Genomic DNA, 14,135 nt, shown 5'->3' with positions numbered 1-14,135 from the left:
GGGCTCGGCCTGCCGCCGGCGCGCGTGACGCCGCTCGGCCTCTGCTGCTGCTGGTGGTGGTGGCTCCTGTGCGCCGCGGCGACGGACACGCGCCTGGCGTCGCGCCGGCGCATGTAGGCGTCGTACTGCCTGCCGCGGCGGCAGGCGCCGGCCCCCGCGGGCTCCCGCGCGCCGTCCGCGCCCGCGTCGTCCTCCTCCCCGCGCCGCGCGGCGTGCAGCAGCTTGTACGCCGCGAGCTGCAGCTCCAGCTCCCAGAGCTTGGCCCAGAGCGCGTCGTGGCTCGCCATCGGTCCCGTGGAGACAGACAGAGACGATCCTGTGCGTGCCGTGCCGTGCCGGAGGGTGCGCGCCGGGCGGAGCGGGCTATATACGCGCGCGTCGCCGCGGCGTGATTAAGTTGGGAGGTGCGAATGTGACCGTGTCGGACGACCCCAGTCCAGAGGATCTCGTGCTTTGCGGAAAGCGGCACGGGGTCTTGGGAGTGTATTGTGTTTTGATTCGGTCGCGCGCGGGTGCGGCCGATGAGGACGCAGCCGTGGCTTTGGTTGACCAGGTGGCTGGGTACGGCGGCGTCGACCCGGCCAGCTTCTCACGTCCCAGAGACAGTGCGAAAGTCGTGACAGGGCTCTGATTTTTCCTTCACGAACCGCAGGCTCGGAAAAGCTAGGTCGCCAGAATTGACTGGGGAGATTTGTGTCCTTGTTAAGATCTGCCTTTCGCTCTCCGGGTGGCATCAGTTCCAGTTGGACATTGTCTTTCAGATGCCGCATTAACGATTTGCCAGTCTCTGTCTCGCTGACAAGAAAGAGCTGGTCAGGTAACAACGCACAAATAGCATTTTTGTATGACTATATCCTCCTAGAGACAAATCTTCTGTACCGATACACCAACTCTGGCAGACGAGTAGTATTATCCAGCATAGTGGTTCACCAACCGAGCCAAGTGCAATGTCAGCATGCTTTTTTACTACAGCTACCAAGCGTTCTTCACATGGCGGGTTATTTTCAGTCGGCCAATCTTCGTGAGAAACGCTGACCCTGCCGATCTGTCAACGTTTAGACGCCCACCAAACCAAGACGCTTAGAAGCAGAGCACAGCCACTTCTGAAGTCTAAGCCGTCATCTTATTAAAACTATCAAGCAGCATTTCCACGATAGAGCGAAGAAGCAATTCACAGTTCACCAATCACAAGCAAAGAGCAATAACCAAACAAGGTTTTGGACTAAATATCAAAATTCCTAGTTCACGTAGGGCAGGGCAAGCTTATGATGACAGCACCGCTATCACGTCGGATGACCTGAGAACAATGTACTCGCCTTCCGAACCCTTGAACTCGCTTCCTGCATACTTGGAGTACAGCACGCTGCTTCCAGGAGTGATTGACAATGGTGTCCTGCTGCCATCATCGCCCAATGGCCCGGGGCCAACAGCGACCACCTGTTTCAGCCAGAGAAGTGGTCACAGCTCTGTAACTCATGCGAACAAGTCTAAGCGTCAAGAACTCAAGATTATATGACTATATCAACATGGATAGCTACCCAGGACAGGAGGGTTGCTCCAACCAGTCATGTATAAAGTGGGTGTAGGGAACCCAAAAAAAGATTAAATGACTGAGTATGGTATGCCTGATTGCTCATGTTTCATATGATAGTAAAAATAAATTTAGGATTGGCACCACAGTTGAAGGTTAGTCTATCTATCAAACCTAGTCAACCAGCAATATGAGTACTACTTCTTAGGCATCTAGGCATCTCCATAGTTGTTTCAGTTTTACTACTAGTGATGTACCTAAAGTGGTACTCCCTCCGTCCCAAAATAAGTGTGAAGTTAGTACAAAGTTGAGACACTTATTTAGGGACAAAGGGAGTATCTCACAGATACCACAGGAAACTGGAAAGCCACAAAAGCAACAGGAGAAAAACAGGTCACCACAAAATGAGCAAAAATATATGGGCAGGGCAAAACAAGTCTTGGTCACTGACTAATCACACTTCTTCAACACAGATCTGGTGTTCCTCCTTTCCTTATAGCTAAGAGCACATATACTATTAACATAACAAGTATACAGATCACATAGAAACAACACCTCACAGAACGATAATTATGTGAAGGGGTGCAATCATGCAACTATTTCATAGTTGATGTGTTTCTAGTTTGAGGCTATAAGCAGTTATGATCATAGGTCATCTGATTAATTGCGGCAAATGCATAACAAACAGAAGTGCTCACTGTTCCAACGGAAGGCTTCTCTTTCGACGCCTGTGTCAATAGCAAACCGCCAGCAGTTTCCTCTTCAGACTCTGCAACCTAATGCCAAAGGAGAATATAAAACTTCAGTGCTGGTGTCCATATTACAAACTGTACTCAGACAAGAAAGAAATAGATCCTGGCAATCTGAATTAAGGTTTTTCCTTGGCTATAGAGAATCTAGCTCCGCTGTTGTCTAATCTGAATGCTTGAAGCAAAAAAAAAACTTCACATTGACAATCACGATGCAAATAGTCGCACAGATACTGAGCATGGTGAGCCTGGAATAGAACCATAGTGGATCTGAACTAAAGGCAGTTGGGCAGAAAGAAAGAGCAGGAAAGAACAAAATTGAGGAGTTATACAAACAAGCTTTTTTTATTTCAATTAAATGAGGTTGCCAAGGCTCATGAGCAAAACAGAGCAGAGCAAATAACATAAAGAGTATTTTTCTTGCTCTATGTTGCTTCTTTTTTGTTTGAAAGAGCACTTTTTGTTCGGTTGTTAATGAGTTATTATTGCCCTATCATTAGTGGGTAAAATTATCCTCTATTTTTTCTGTTGAATAGGTGCTATACCATAGTGCGATATTCTAAACGTGATGCATAATCCATGAATATTATTTGCCAATAACATAGCCTATGCAAATTGAGTGTGCAGTTGTAGTACGGAACCAAGAAAGGATCTGAATACACATTCTGTTCACAAGAGGAATACAGTAACCACTCAGTAAAGAGTGTCAAAATAATGTGTTGAAACAGACCTTAATGAGAATACGGTCACTCAGTGGCTTCAGATCTTTCACGTCATCAGTGTCAAGAATACCAATGATGTCATCTTCTTTCATAATGAGGTGGGTGGTATCATTGAATTCCAGCTCGGTGCCAGCGTATTTAGAGTAAATAACTTTGGCACCAACCTGTAACCAGATAATATTGTTACTTCCTCTCATCGCAGTAAAATATTAGGTTGAATAGGATAATAACATAAACTGTGGCCACAAAGAGGTCATGCGAGTAGTCTTCAAGAACATAGAGTGATTTTGACGTGAAAAAAGATCAAATACATGCAGTTAAGTTGTATTATTATTTCTTGCCCATAGATGGCACTTCAGTAACAACACATTTAGGTGATTTATCTTTCAGTTTATTTTATTTACATGCTCTGCTAAACAGGTATAGGTCCTATCACCAAACACTAGATAATCTTAGTCAACCAAATAGGGTACATACCGGAACACTGATCTCAACGATGTTGCTGCCTAAGCTTCTCCCCTCTCCAACTGCAACAACCTCCCCTGCTTGTGGTCTTGACTGAGCTGTTGTTGGAAGCAATATCCCTCCAGCAGTTTTATCCTCAGTAGTCTTGGTCTTCACTAGTACCCTATCTCCCAATGGTTTCACAGAAGTATACTGCAAAAATTCACCAGCTTATAAACAGTAGAGCTTAGGTAACAACGAAAAGGCCAGGGATTGCACATTAAGTTCTCAGAAGTTTAAACAGTATCACAACTAACTTGTAGTGAGCAACGACCTGCTTCGCCTGAACAACTACAATATAATGTGGGTGATATGGTGTGTTTAGTAAACTGCAGAAAGCTGTAGCTTTGCACATGAACATACTTGGTTGGTGCGCAGCCATGCCACACCACAAGTTAGGCAAAGATTTGTTCCTTGCCACCTGGGTTTCACACGTATTGACTCACAAAAGTGTGGTGCTGATTTTGAACGCCTACTAGCAGGTTTGGGGATTACATCAATTTTATGTTTTGAGTCCTGAAAGTCCCATTTGGAACTTTCATGGATCTGCAGTAACTACATTGAAGGATTTGCATCAGAAATGGTCGGAAACCAGAATTATCTCATATTTTTCATGCTATTTATGGTAATGGTCTTTATATTCATCAAGACAGCGGAGTAGCTGGGTTCGAAAAATATATACATAAAGACAAGAAGGGCAGAAATTTACATATGTACAACAGAAACAACATATGAAGGGAAAACCTATTCAATTATGCACTCCAGTTTGTGTTGAAAAACAATTTAGGCTGTGGATCTGTGTTTTGTAATAGGATTACAGAAGATCTTCTGACAAGCAATTCTTAACGAGTAACTAATCTTTGCTCTCTCAGACCTAAGGCTCCACCTTGCAGTACCCTAAAGCACCATTAACCATTCTAAACTGGATATGAGCAAGTGTTTGGATTGCAGTTTCCTCTCCTACACCCTATCCAGTTTCCTTCTATGAAATAATGGCTACGTGCAAGGTGCAGTCATAGAGCTAGCACAAATTGTGTGAATAGACGGTAGTATCTGACAATTTGTGGCCCAGTCATTTGATTGTTACCTTGGGCGACACGACCGTGGCGGCCCTGACGACGAGGCCCCGGAGCCTGCGCCCCGTCGGCACGGGACGCGCCGACGACGAAGTGGGGATGCGGAGCCCGTCCGCCAGCGCCGGCTTCGCCATCGCCGCCGACGCCACCTTCGGGCCGCACAGATGCACCGACGCCATTGCTCCTGCCGAGACCAATAGCACACAAAATCACGCCGTGAACTACAGGAGACCGAACAAGCTGAGCTTCCGGGGCACGGAGAGGCGCGTACCTGCGGCGAGATTCAGCTGAGCGCGCGCCGGAGTGGGAGAGGGAGAGAGTGATGGAGCGAGGGTTCGGGGAGGAGGAGAAACCGAGGAGACCGGGGATGCTAAGCTTGGGATAAGGATTTTGTTACTCTCGGGTTTAGGACGGAAAGGAGGAGGATGCCGGATGGTTCTAGAAGATGGCCGCCGGGCAGGATTCGGGCTGGGAATCGCTTCGGGCCGGCCCAGCTTTGTCTGCGAATGGGTGGCTTCTCGCTGCCTAGCCCACTATGAAAGGGAGAAAAATGTTACGGATGGAATGCAGACGCTTAACCAAACCCTGGACCATCTTTAAAAAATTGGATTACCTAAAACAAACTCGGGAAAATTGTATACTTAAGCGAGACTTGATTGCAAACTGAATGATCGCACATAAGTCAACTATCAAACAAACAAAGGGATTCCCGAATTAAATGAGATATAATCACTACATAGCCCTTTCGTCTGGTGATGCCCAAAGATTGTACACAAATGAACCTAGTTTACAGAAGAAACTGATGCACAATATTGGGAGTACTTGTGAATATTCACTCACATAGCCCGGTCCTGTGATTTTACATTTTTTACCCATAATCATCCACAACTGTAAAAAAAAGATTGTGATCTACTCAGCCATGCATTTTTTATTTTCACCCGTTCACAAGTATGTGTTGTAGCACTTCTTTCGGTGGGGCAATTGCTTTGCCAGAGAATTTGCCATCGAGCATTTGGCACGTTCCTGCGTCAGGATCTCAGCAGCAGAAACTACGGGCATCAGCACAGCAAACAAAGTGATTCACCTTCACTCTGTATCTTTGGGCATTCATTGAGGTGATCTACTAACGGTAGTTAGTAGTTCACGCTGTCACCGTGGAGTGGTAGATTTCACTAGTCATTTAACAGTTGGGCCAGCATAGCATCTGCACTCTCAGGGCCATCATTGTTTACACTGGGAACTATATGCTCTGGTGATATGAACCGGACAAATTCTCGGAGTTCTGTGAAGCTACTGTGCTCACTGTACGGTACTTCGTATCTGTAGAGGTGAAGAAACAGCAGATAGAACTTCAGAATCAACCCAGAAACAGTAATCGGGTCATCAGGGCTTTGGGGTTTTGAGAAAATAACTTCAGAAACACTAACTAACAAAAAAAATCTATGTTTTCTCTAATGCGTAGACAACATTACATTTAGTTTTGCCCAAAAGAATGCTCACTCCAGCTCTTAGAACAGTTTCTTCATTTTGAACAACTATTAAGCGAGGTTAATAAGGTGAAAACTCGTCAGAAGAAATAAGGTGAAAACTACAGTACTACAATCTCATTGTTGGAAAGTGTCAATAGTGTTAAAATGGTTTCTTTACTATTTTCTTTAGGGAAATTACAGTGTGACTACTACTCCCTCGGAAATATGAAACATTTGAGCTTTACATGATTATAGTCATGAAACATGCTTCCATGGTTTAATAATACTAGCAAATATGCCCGTGCGTTGCAACGGGAGACAAAAAATTATGGCTCACCAAATAAGTATGACTCAATATCCTGATGTATGAGCATACTCTATTTTAACATAGTGGCTCACCATGTTGCCATTTATTTATTTTTCTCACCCTAACCGATGATGGTCGCGATGTCCACGTGATCACAATGCATTCCGCGGTAAATCCCAAGGCTATGAATTTGCCAATGCATGCCACACTTATCATTATGTTGCGCAAGGGAACATTTAAAACTTTAAAAACAAATCTCATTGACCACGAACTACTCCCAACGCCAAGATATATAAAGATTTTCGGAAAACTAATCAAATCTTAGACATAAAATACTTTTGAATCAGTGAACAATTTTTCGAATCGACAATTTTGTTTTGAAATTTTTGATTTTCTCAAAAAACAAATAATGAACATTAGTTTTGTTTACAATTTTTTTAAAACTTATGAACCGGTTTCAAATTCATTAACATTTGTTTGACTCAACAAACATGTTTTGAATCGACGAACTTTTTTAAAAAAATTGGGTAACAAATTTTTATTTTTATTTTTGTGAATGGACATTTTTTCAGATTCCCGAATATGCTTTGTATACACGATCATTTTTTCAAAATCATGAACATTTTTTCCATTTTTTCCAAATCATGAACATTTTTTCCAAATTATGATTTTTTTAATTTTGTGAACAGTTTTGCACAAACGCTAACATTTTTTGAATCTGCATTTTTTTATTTTCTAAACATTTTTGAATTCACATATATTTTTATGATTTCTCTAACATTTTTTTTGAAAACTCGGAACTTTTAGAATATTAAAATCCCGGATTAATTTAAATAAAAAATAAGAAAGAAAACAAAATGAGAAAAGAAAAAACAAGAAAGTAAAATGAAAAAAAACAGGGGAGTAAAGCCCCGCACATGGGCCGGCTCATGAACGCATACATGGGTAGGACATGCGTGAGAAAAGAAAGATCAAAATTGTGGAAGCTAGGATGATTTCTCTAACATTTTTTTGAAAACTCGGAACTTTTAGAATATTAAAATCCCGGATTAATTTAAATAAAAAATAAGAAAGAAAACAAAATGAGAAAAGAAAAAACAAGAAAGTAAAATGAAAAAAAAACAGGGGAGTAAAGCCCTGCACATGGGCCAGCCCATGAACGCATACATGGGTAGGACATGCGTGAGAAAAGAAAGATCAAAATTGTGGTAGCTAGGATTTGAACCCTGGTCTCATCGCTGCCGGAGCAATCAGCCAACCACTCTACTACTCATCGTTCTACAACTTATTAACAGTCAGGCCGCTATATGACCGCGAAGGAGGCGGTGATTTTTGTCCGAAAACTTGAATCGTTTTCCCACTTATGGATGGCATTGGTGGGTAATTTTTACCAACTTAGAGGGTAATTTTAATGACGGACGACCAGAAGCAATAGCCGCTTTATTAGTAGGTAAAGATATACTCCCTCCGTTCCTAAATACAAGTCTTTTTAGAGATTTGAATATGGACTACATATAGATGTATTTTAGAGTGTAGATTCACTCATTTTGCTCCGTATATTGTCCATATTATCTCTAAAAAGACTTATATTTAGGAACGGAGGGAGTAGTAAAAATTTGGCATATTCACAACAAACTACGAAAGTTGCATGTTGGAGACATTGCTGAATTGCCGATGCCCAAAACATGAAATAATTTTGAACGTGGGGGAGTATCAGTTAAGCAATTCCAGGACAGTACCTGATGATTGTCCCTTGTTGCCATCTTCTGCCTGGTGTCTTTTTCCTCCCTTTACCAAATGACCAACCAGTAGGACAGAATGCCACAATGAGGTCATACCGGTCCTAAAAAGCAAAGTAGCCATCAGAAAATCATAATAGATGACACTAAGGAACATCGGAATAACAATGCACTGAGATTCTGGTTTCCCACTGGATAGCAACTTTCAGGTATGAATTATGAAACGTTGATATTTAAGGCTTGGCTAATTGATCCAACAGGAAGCTAAGCATAAAAAAACTACAGCCTTTTATTAATCCTGGTATTAGATAAACAGAATGCTGGTAATGGCTGCCAGGTTGACCTGATACTGATGAATGATACTCCCTCCGTCCCACAATATAAGACATTTTTGCAAGCAATGTTAGCTTGCAAAAACATCTTATATTATGGGACGGAGAGAGTCATAGCTTTGAGATGTTATAACTTAAATAATATGCAGCTGGTAGGATAGAACAGTCATCCTTACAGCATATTGACTCGATAAATGTTTCAACCGCTTGAAGCTTGCTAGAGTCCACATGGGGACAACATGTATGTGACTTTCAGCTTCATTGGCTGTCAACCAGGGCATGATTTCCTTAGGAAGCTCCAAGTGCTTCAGTATTTGCAGCTTTTCAGCTCCAACATATATTTTCTTTTGAAGCAAACGGGCAACCTCCGTAAATAGTCTTTCTTTTCCTGCGACCAGTTACAATATAAGACATGAGATACAGGAGCACTTGAATATTAAAGAGCACGAAGATGAAACTGTACCAATTGTGTAGCTACCAATCAAAAACAGTGTTTTTGGATTGAAAGCTTCTGCTTGTATGGCCTCAATGACAAACTGTATTACAATCTCTTGACTTGGGAAGTCATACTGCAAAATAATATTTAGTATGTGTGAAGAATTAATGGCAGATTGGTCGTAAAAACTCAACTCTAACTTTGGTAACACTTTTTTTGCGGGAACTTCTGGTAACACTTTTGGTCGGGAAAAATACGTACTCGTGGATTACAGTAGGTCGTGTCAAGTATTAGAGTGTGGATGTGAGAAGACTGCAAAACAGGATTGTTGGCTATCTCGGAAGAAAATCGGAAGTCTCCAGTGTGTAGAACAGCCTAAAATGCAAGCAAGGGAAAATAAGATATTGACTATCATGCCAACAGAAGATAGAAGCGAATCAGAACAATACTTACTTTACCATTGGGAGGCTCAAAAAGGATGATTATTGATCCAGGGCAATGGTTGGCATCAAAACATGTCAAATTAACACCGGCAACAGTAATCCTTTTGTTCAGTGGCAATACATGCATTCTATCCCATGCGACACCAATCTTATGGTGTACAAGGTTTGCTGTTATTGAGGTACAGTATATCTTCCCATGACAAAAGCTCTTAGTCAAGCCTTGGTAATCTGTTGAAGACAAAGACATCAAGCTTAGGCATCAAAACATCAAATAGAAGTGAGTAGCATCACTAAGGTGGGAAGCACTCAATTGACTAAAACATATAATTAGAGATAGAGTGAACAACCAATGGGCATGCAAATAAACAAAGCCTGGTGGTCAACTAGTAGTCTAGACAAACGTTACAGATGATAATTTAACAGAAAGTGAGAGAAATAAAATGGTTCTTTGATTAAACAAGAAACTGTCTACACACCACTATCCCTTTAGTCCATGTGAGGTTGTTGGCAAGTCCATTTTGTTTGTTCCAATTTATAATTTCCAAAGGGAACTGCAGTAAGCTAAGCACACATGTTGTTAAATTATTAAAAAAATTACAATATGCACCAGTATATACTGATTAGGTAAGTTCAAAAGTTACTCTGATGCCACGGCTGTAGCTCCATGAACATTACAGCACAAGCTTTAAATATTTATAACGCGATAGGGGCCAGCAGTCAGCAGATTCAAATATGTAGAAAAGAATTAAAGAAAAAGGTAATCCTCCTACCACATTCCATACAAATCGATGGACTCACACACCAAGTGATTAACATAATGGATGAGTAGTAGGGTACCCTGGCCCTGTTTCATTAGAAAAGCACTTAGATTGCCAAAGAAAAGCCTCATCATGTTCATAAAGTCATAGGGGTTAGGTATCTTCATATACTTTTGGGTTCCGTAAAACTGATTGCTCAGCAGGAAGCTCTTTTACTGATTAAAGTTTGCAGACATCTCTTTCTGGATAATTTAGGCCAAAACCACTAGATCACTATGAAAACATAACAAAATTGTTCATTGAGATTTGAGAAACCTTCATTCAAACAGGGGAAAAAACATGTGCTCAGGAAGTTTGACGATCATCTTTTGTAATTACTCTATTAGTTGGCACTGGCACGCAAAAAAGAACCTTGACTTACGGTCTAGATGGAAGTGTGTCAAAAACCAGTGGCAGCAATCTCCTCGTAAGTAGCGAAATGCATCCTGCAGCAACAAACTTAGTTACAGAAGCCACTAGTGTATGAAGGACAAATGCTCCAACTGACTTGTGCTTGGAAATATCATACCACTCGAAAAGGTGTTCCTGGGATGCAACACCAAAGAGGTGTATCTTTAACCTTTGCTTTACGAGTACGACCTCTGCTAGTAGCCACCTTGGCACTAGAATTTTTCTGGTTATTTAAGTTAGATGGTTTCTTGACTTTGTGCTCTCTCTGTTTCTGATCAGATGAGGAACACCGAAAGAATTCCGTGATTAATTTATTCCCGTTCATTGGACCTTTAGTCCTTTTAGTATTTTCAGAAATTAACACATCTGCTTCTGTGTCATTAGCATTGTCATTTTTCTTCCTTAATTCACCAAGAGCATGGATAATTTTCTTTCTGGGTCCAAGGGAAGTGATTCCCATACCTAGAAGATCCTGCAATCCATAGGCACCAATATGTTAATTCTTTTATCTATAACTAGAAAGACTGCCAAATTTAATACACCAACCAATATACGTTGACTACCTCTTCTGTGAGCCACTGCAAGGTCTCCCAGTCAACTTCTTCTTTGGTAAAAATTTCCTCATATTTAGATAGCCCCAGGTTCCTTAACCATTCCACAACACACTTGTTCTCAATATTTTCTCCATCGCAAGGTCCTCTTTCACGATTGGGATTAGATTCCTGGAACAGAGGAAATTCAAACATCTTATGTCATGTTGGTGAGAAATAATTGATACAAAAACTACTGGAAATGCCAATGATCAAACCATTAACCAAAAGATATCGAATCAAGAGTCTCCTCCCCTCACTTGAGTCTGTGTGTGCTTGAGTTAACATGACACGAAATAGAAGCCTCATACTGCCAACAGCCCCACGATCCACAACAAAATATGGGCCAGATATGTTCATGTGTTCATCTATCAACTCAACTAGGCAGATAATGATGCACATACACAACAACAGTCCACGTGACTATGATTAATACACAGTAAATGGAAATATTAAACAACCTCATGCTTAGGTTCAATATTGAACACTGGTACATAATTTCAAGAAACACATCAGTACCTAAGGTTCCAATGAAATAAACTACCTTTGAGAGCCCAATAAGTTATCATGAATGATTAATATAAACATTATACTAGCACAGCAGTTTAATAATATGTAATATGATATTGAAGCATCACCTTAGCAGGTTCATCTTTGTCGAGGCAATTGTTAGTATGTGATAGCTGGAGCTCCTCACTCAGATCAGAAATATCTGACCCACATAATGGGCACTGCACTTTATAAACTGACTCAAACCTCCCAGAATCCATTGTATTCCCTTCAACAGTAGATGCCCTGCTGTTACGATGACTGTGCACCTGATCCTCCATGCACAGGTTTATGAGCTCATTAAGCTGGGTTCCAATCTCAAAATTATCACAATCGCCATGTTCAAAATGCTGGGTCTTACATGATTCCTGAAGCACCGATTCAACTGAATTCGAGGATTGATACTCTACATGATCTGCAGCTGAGCTTGATTCCTTCTCCCTAGTCCAAGGACTGAGAGTAGCAGCATCTTCCACAGCAACTTTTCTGTCTTCAGAAACAAAGCTAGAGATTCCTAATCCAGGCTCTTGGAAGTATTTGCAATCTGCACCTCCAAAACCATATTTTGAATCCGGCACTAAAAGCTCTGATTCTGTAGAACATGAGTGGTAGTTGCCGTCATGAACTTCAAATCCAGTCCGCTCTTTCTTTTGGGTCTCCGATCTAGATGCAATCTCAGCTTCTATATCCACATTCCCTTCATCAAAGACAGAGCCATGGAGCCATGAACCAGATCTTCCCCCCACCACCCTATCCTCAGGAACCGCATTACAAGCCCTGGAGACCCCTTCCGCCTCTTCACAGTGCGAACTTCCCAAATTACATGCTTCACCTGACTCCAAAACACTCGATTCTGTCGACCTGGGGAAGCGATTGGAACTTCCCTGGCAACCGTCGTATCCGCCCAATCCTGTCTTCTCAGCGGCGCCTAACTTGGGGTCATCGGAATGGGACCTCGATATGCCGCAGATTCCTCCACCCGTCACTTCGTTGCCCTCGGGTACGCGGCGCGTGCCGGTACCGACCCTCGAACGGGCCGCTAGGGTTTCGGCAGCCGCCGCAGCCACTGTAACAACACTCTCGGCGGAAGCAGTGCCGCTGGCAACGGGACGGTTCTCCTTCCCGGAGTAGGGTGATGGCAGCTGTAGCTTCTTACGGAGGCGGCGCGAGATGGCGCCGTTGGAGGAGGGCTTCAAGGGGCGGGGGCGGCTGGCGGGAGGAGGGATCTGGAAGTCGTCGTCGTCGTCTTCACAGCTTACAGCGGCGATGAAGGGCCTGGTTGTGGTCTTGGTATGGGAGGTGGAGGTGGAGGTCGCCGCCGGCCATGGCTTCGCGGGGGGCTTGGGTTCCGCTGGCATTTGGTGAGGAGGGGAATTGGGTGGGGAAGTGGGAGTGGGAGGATGGAATTTTTGGCCGAGGCTATTTCAAAATGAAATGGAAAAGTGCGCGCCTATTTATGTGTGGGAACGCGAGAGCGAGACTGGGCCTTCCGCTTTCTAGGCTTTGGGGGCCTCCGTCGGCCCTTCGGCAGGCGTGTTTGCGTGATGCCATTTCGGCCTCCCTCTCCCTCTCTCTCTCTCTTTTAACCTGTGAGATTTTCTATTTTTGAGGGAACAGAGAGCTTTATATATTACTTGTACCCGGAGTAGAGTCTTTCAAGATTACATCATTACAAAACAGTAAAACAGAACTACCTACGAGCCACCACAGTGTTTTACCATCGTCAGCCATACGATCAAGCGTACTAACTGTTGGAAATATGAGCAAATTACTACGAGATTTAATCTGAATAAACAGAAAATAAATCATGACCACAGCAGCAGAGATTAAACTAATCATGCGAACTAGCATAGCAGATGAACATATCACATCTAGGGCACATACTAGAAGCATGAATTCTACCACGATCTCGAACAGGAAGGATAGAATCACATACGGTGCAACGGGTGCAGCACCGCCGGCGTTGACGTTGTCGCCCATGTCATCGAGGACGAGGTTGCCGAGGTCGGGGAAGAAGTCGTCGCTGCCAGCAGTCGCGCGAGTGCGCTCCCCAAAAATCTGATCGCCCCTCTCTCGTACAGGATCACGAGAGGCGGGGTTCCGGAGGCCTGTTGTCCCTTCTCGCGGTGCACGCCGGAAGAAGGGATGGAGAAGACTTGCTTGCCGGCGCAATGATCTGGAACGGTGGTGAGAAACCATACGAAACGGCGGCGGCAGCTAGGGTAGACGTCTGCCTGACTATATAGTGCGGGCCGGGTAGGCAACCCGAGGCGAGGCGAGGCGAGGCGTGGCGTGGCGTGGCATGGCGAGGCGAGCGAGGAGGAGGAGCGCACGTGTAGGTCTCCTCTTCTCATGCTCATACAAGTGGTAGAAGAGCTCACCTTATAAAAAAGGTACAACTCTCTCTAAACTTCCGGGATGGTACTAAACTTTAGCCTCACTCACTCCACTCACATGTATACATGAATAGGTCAAAAGAA

At 43.3% G+C, this 14,135-nt stretch overlaps 2 protein-coding genes across 2 annotated transcripts; both read right to left on the bottom strand.

Annotated features, from left to right (window-relative positions):
- Positions 1-1,104: 1,104 nt before the first annotated feature.
- Positions 1,105-5,087, bottom strand: LOC123103765 (20 kDa chaperonin, chloroplastic). The gene is made up of 6 exons (XM_044525444.1): positions 4,854-5,087; positions 4,594-4,766; positions 3,480-3,659; positions 3,011-3,166; positions 2,230-2,307; positions 1,105-1,437 (listed from the first exon to the last, which is right to left on the bottom strand). The coding sequence occupies exons 2-6, from the start codon at positions 4,759-4,761 to the stop codon at positions 1,264-1,266; spliced, it is 756 nt and encodes a 251-aa protein (XP_044381379.1). The 5' UTR covers positions 4,762-4,766; positions 4,854-5,087; the 3' UTR covers positions 1,105-1,263.
- A 207-nt stretch (positions 5,088-5,294) lies between these two features.
- Positions 5,295-13,069, bottom strand: LOC123103764 (uncharacterized). The gene is made up of 10 exons (XM_044525443.1): positions 11,745-13,069; positions 11,080-11,238; positions 10,635-10,988; positions 10,488-10,551; positions 9,319-9,536; positions 9,127-9,240; positions 8,893-8,998; positions 8,606-8,817; positions 8,098-8,201; positions 5,295-5,902 (listed from the first exon to the last, which is right to left on the bottom strand). The coding sequence occupies exons 1-10, from the start codon at positions 13,011-13,013 to the stop codon at positions 5,755-5,757; spliced, it is 2,748 nt and encodes a 915-aa protein (XP_044381378.1). The 5' UTR covers positions 13,014-13,069; the 3' UTR covers positions 5,295-5,754.
- Between the last annotated feature and the right edge of the window lie 1,066 nt (positions 13,070-14,135).

Source organism: Triticum aestivum, chromosome 5A, assembly GCF_018294505.1.
Source record: "Triticum aestivum cultivar Chinese Spring chromosome 5A, IWGSC CS RefSeq v2.1, whole genome shotgun sequence".
Taxonomy (NCBI): Eukaryota; Viridiplantae; Streptophyta; class Magnoliopsida; order Poales; family Poaceae; genus Triticum; species Triticum aestivum.
Note: the sequence above shows the minus strand (reverse complement) of the source record. Positions and strands in the feature narration are given on the sequence as shown.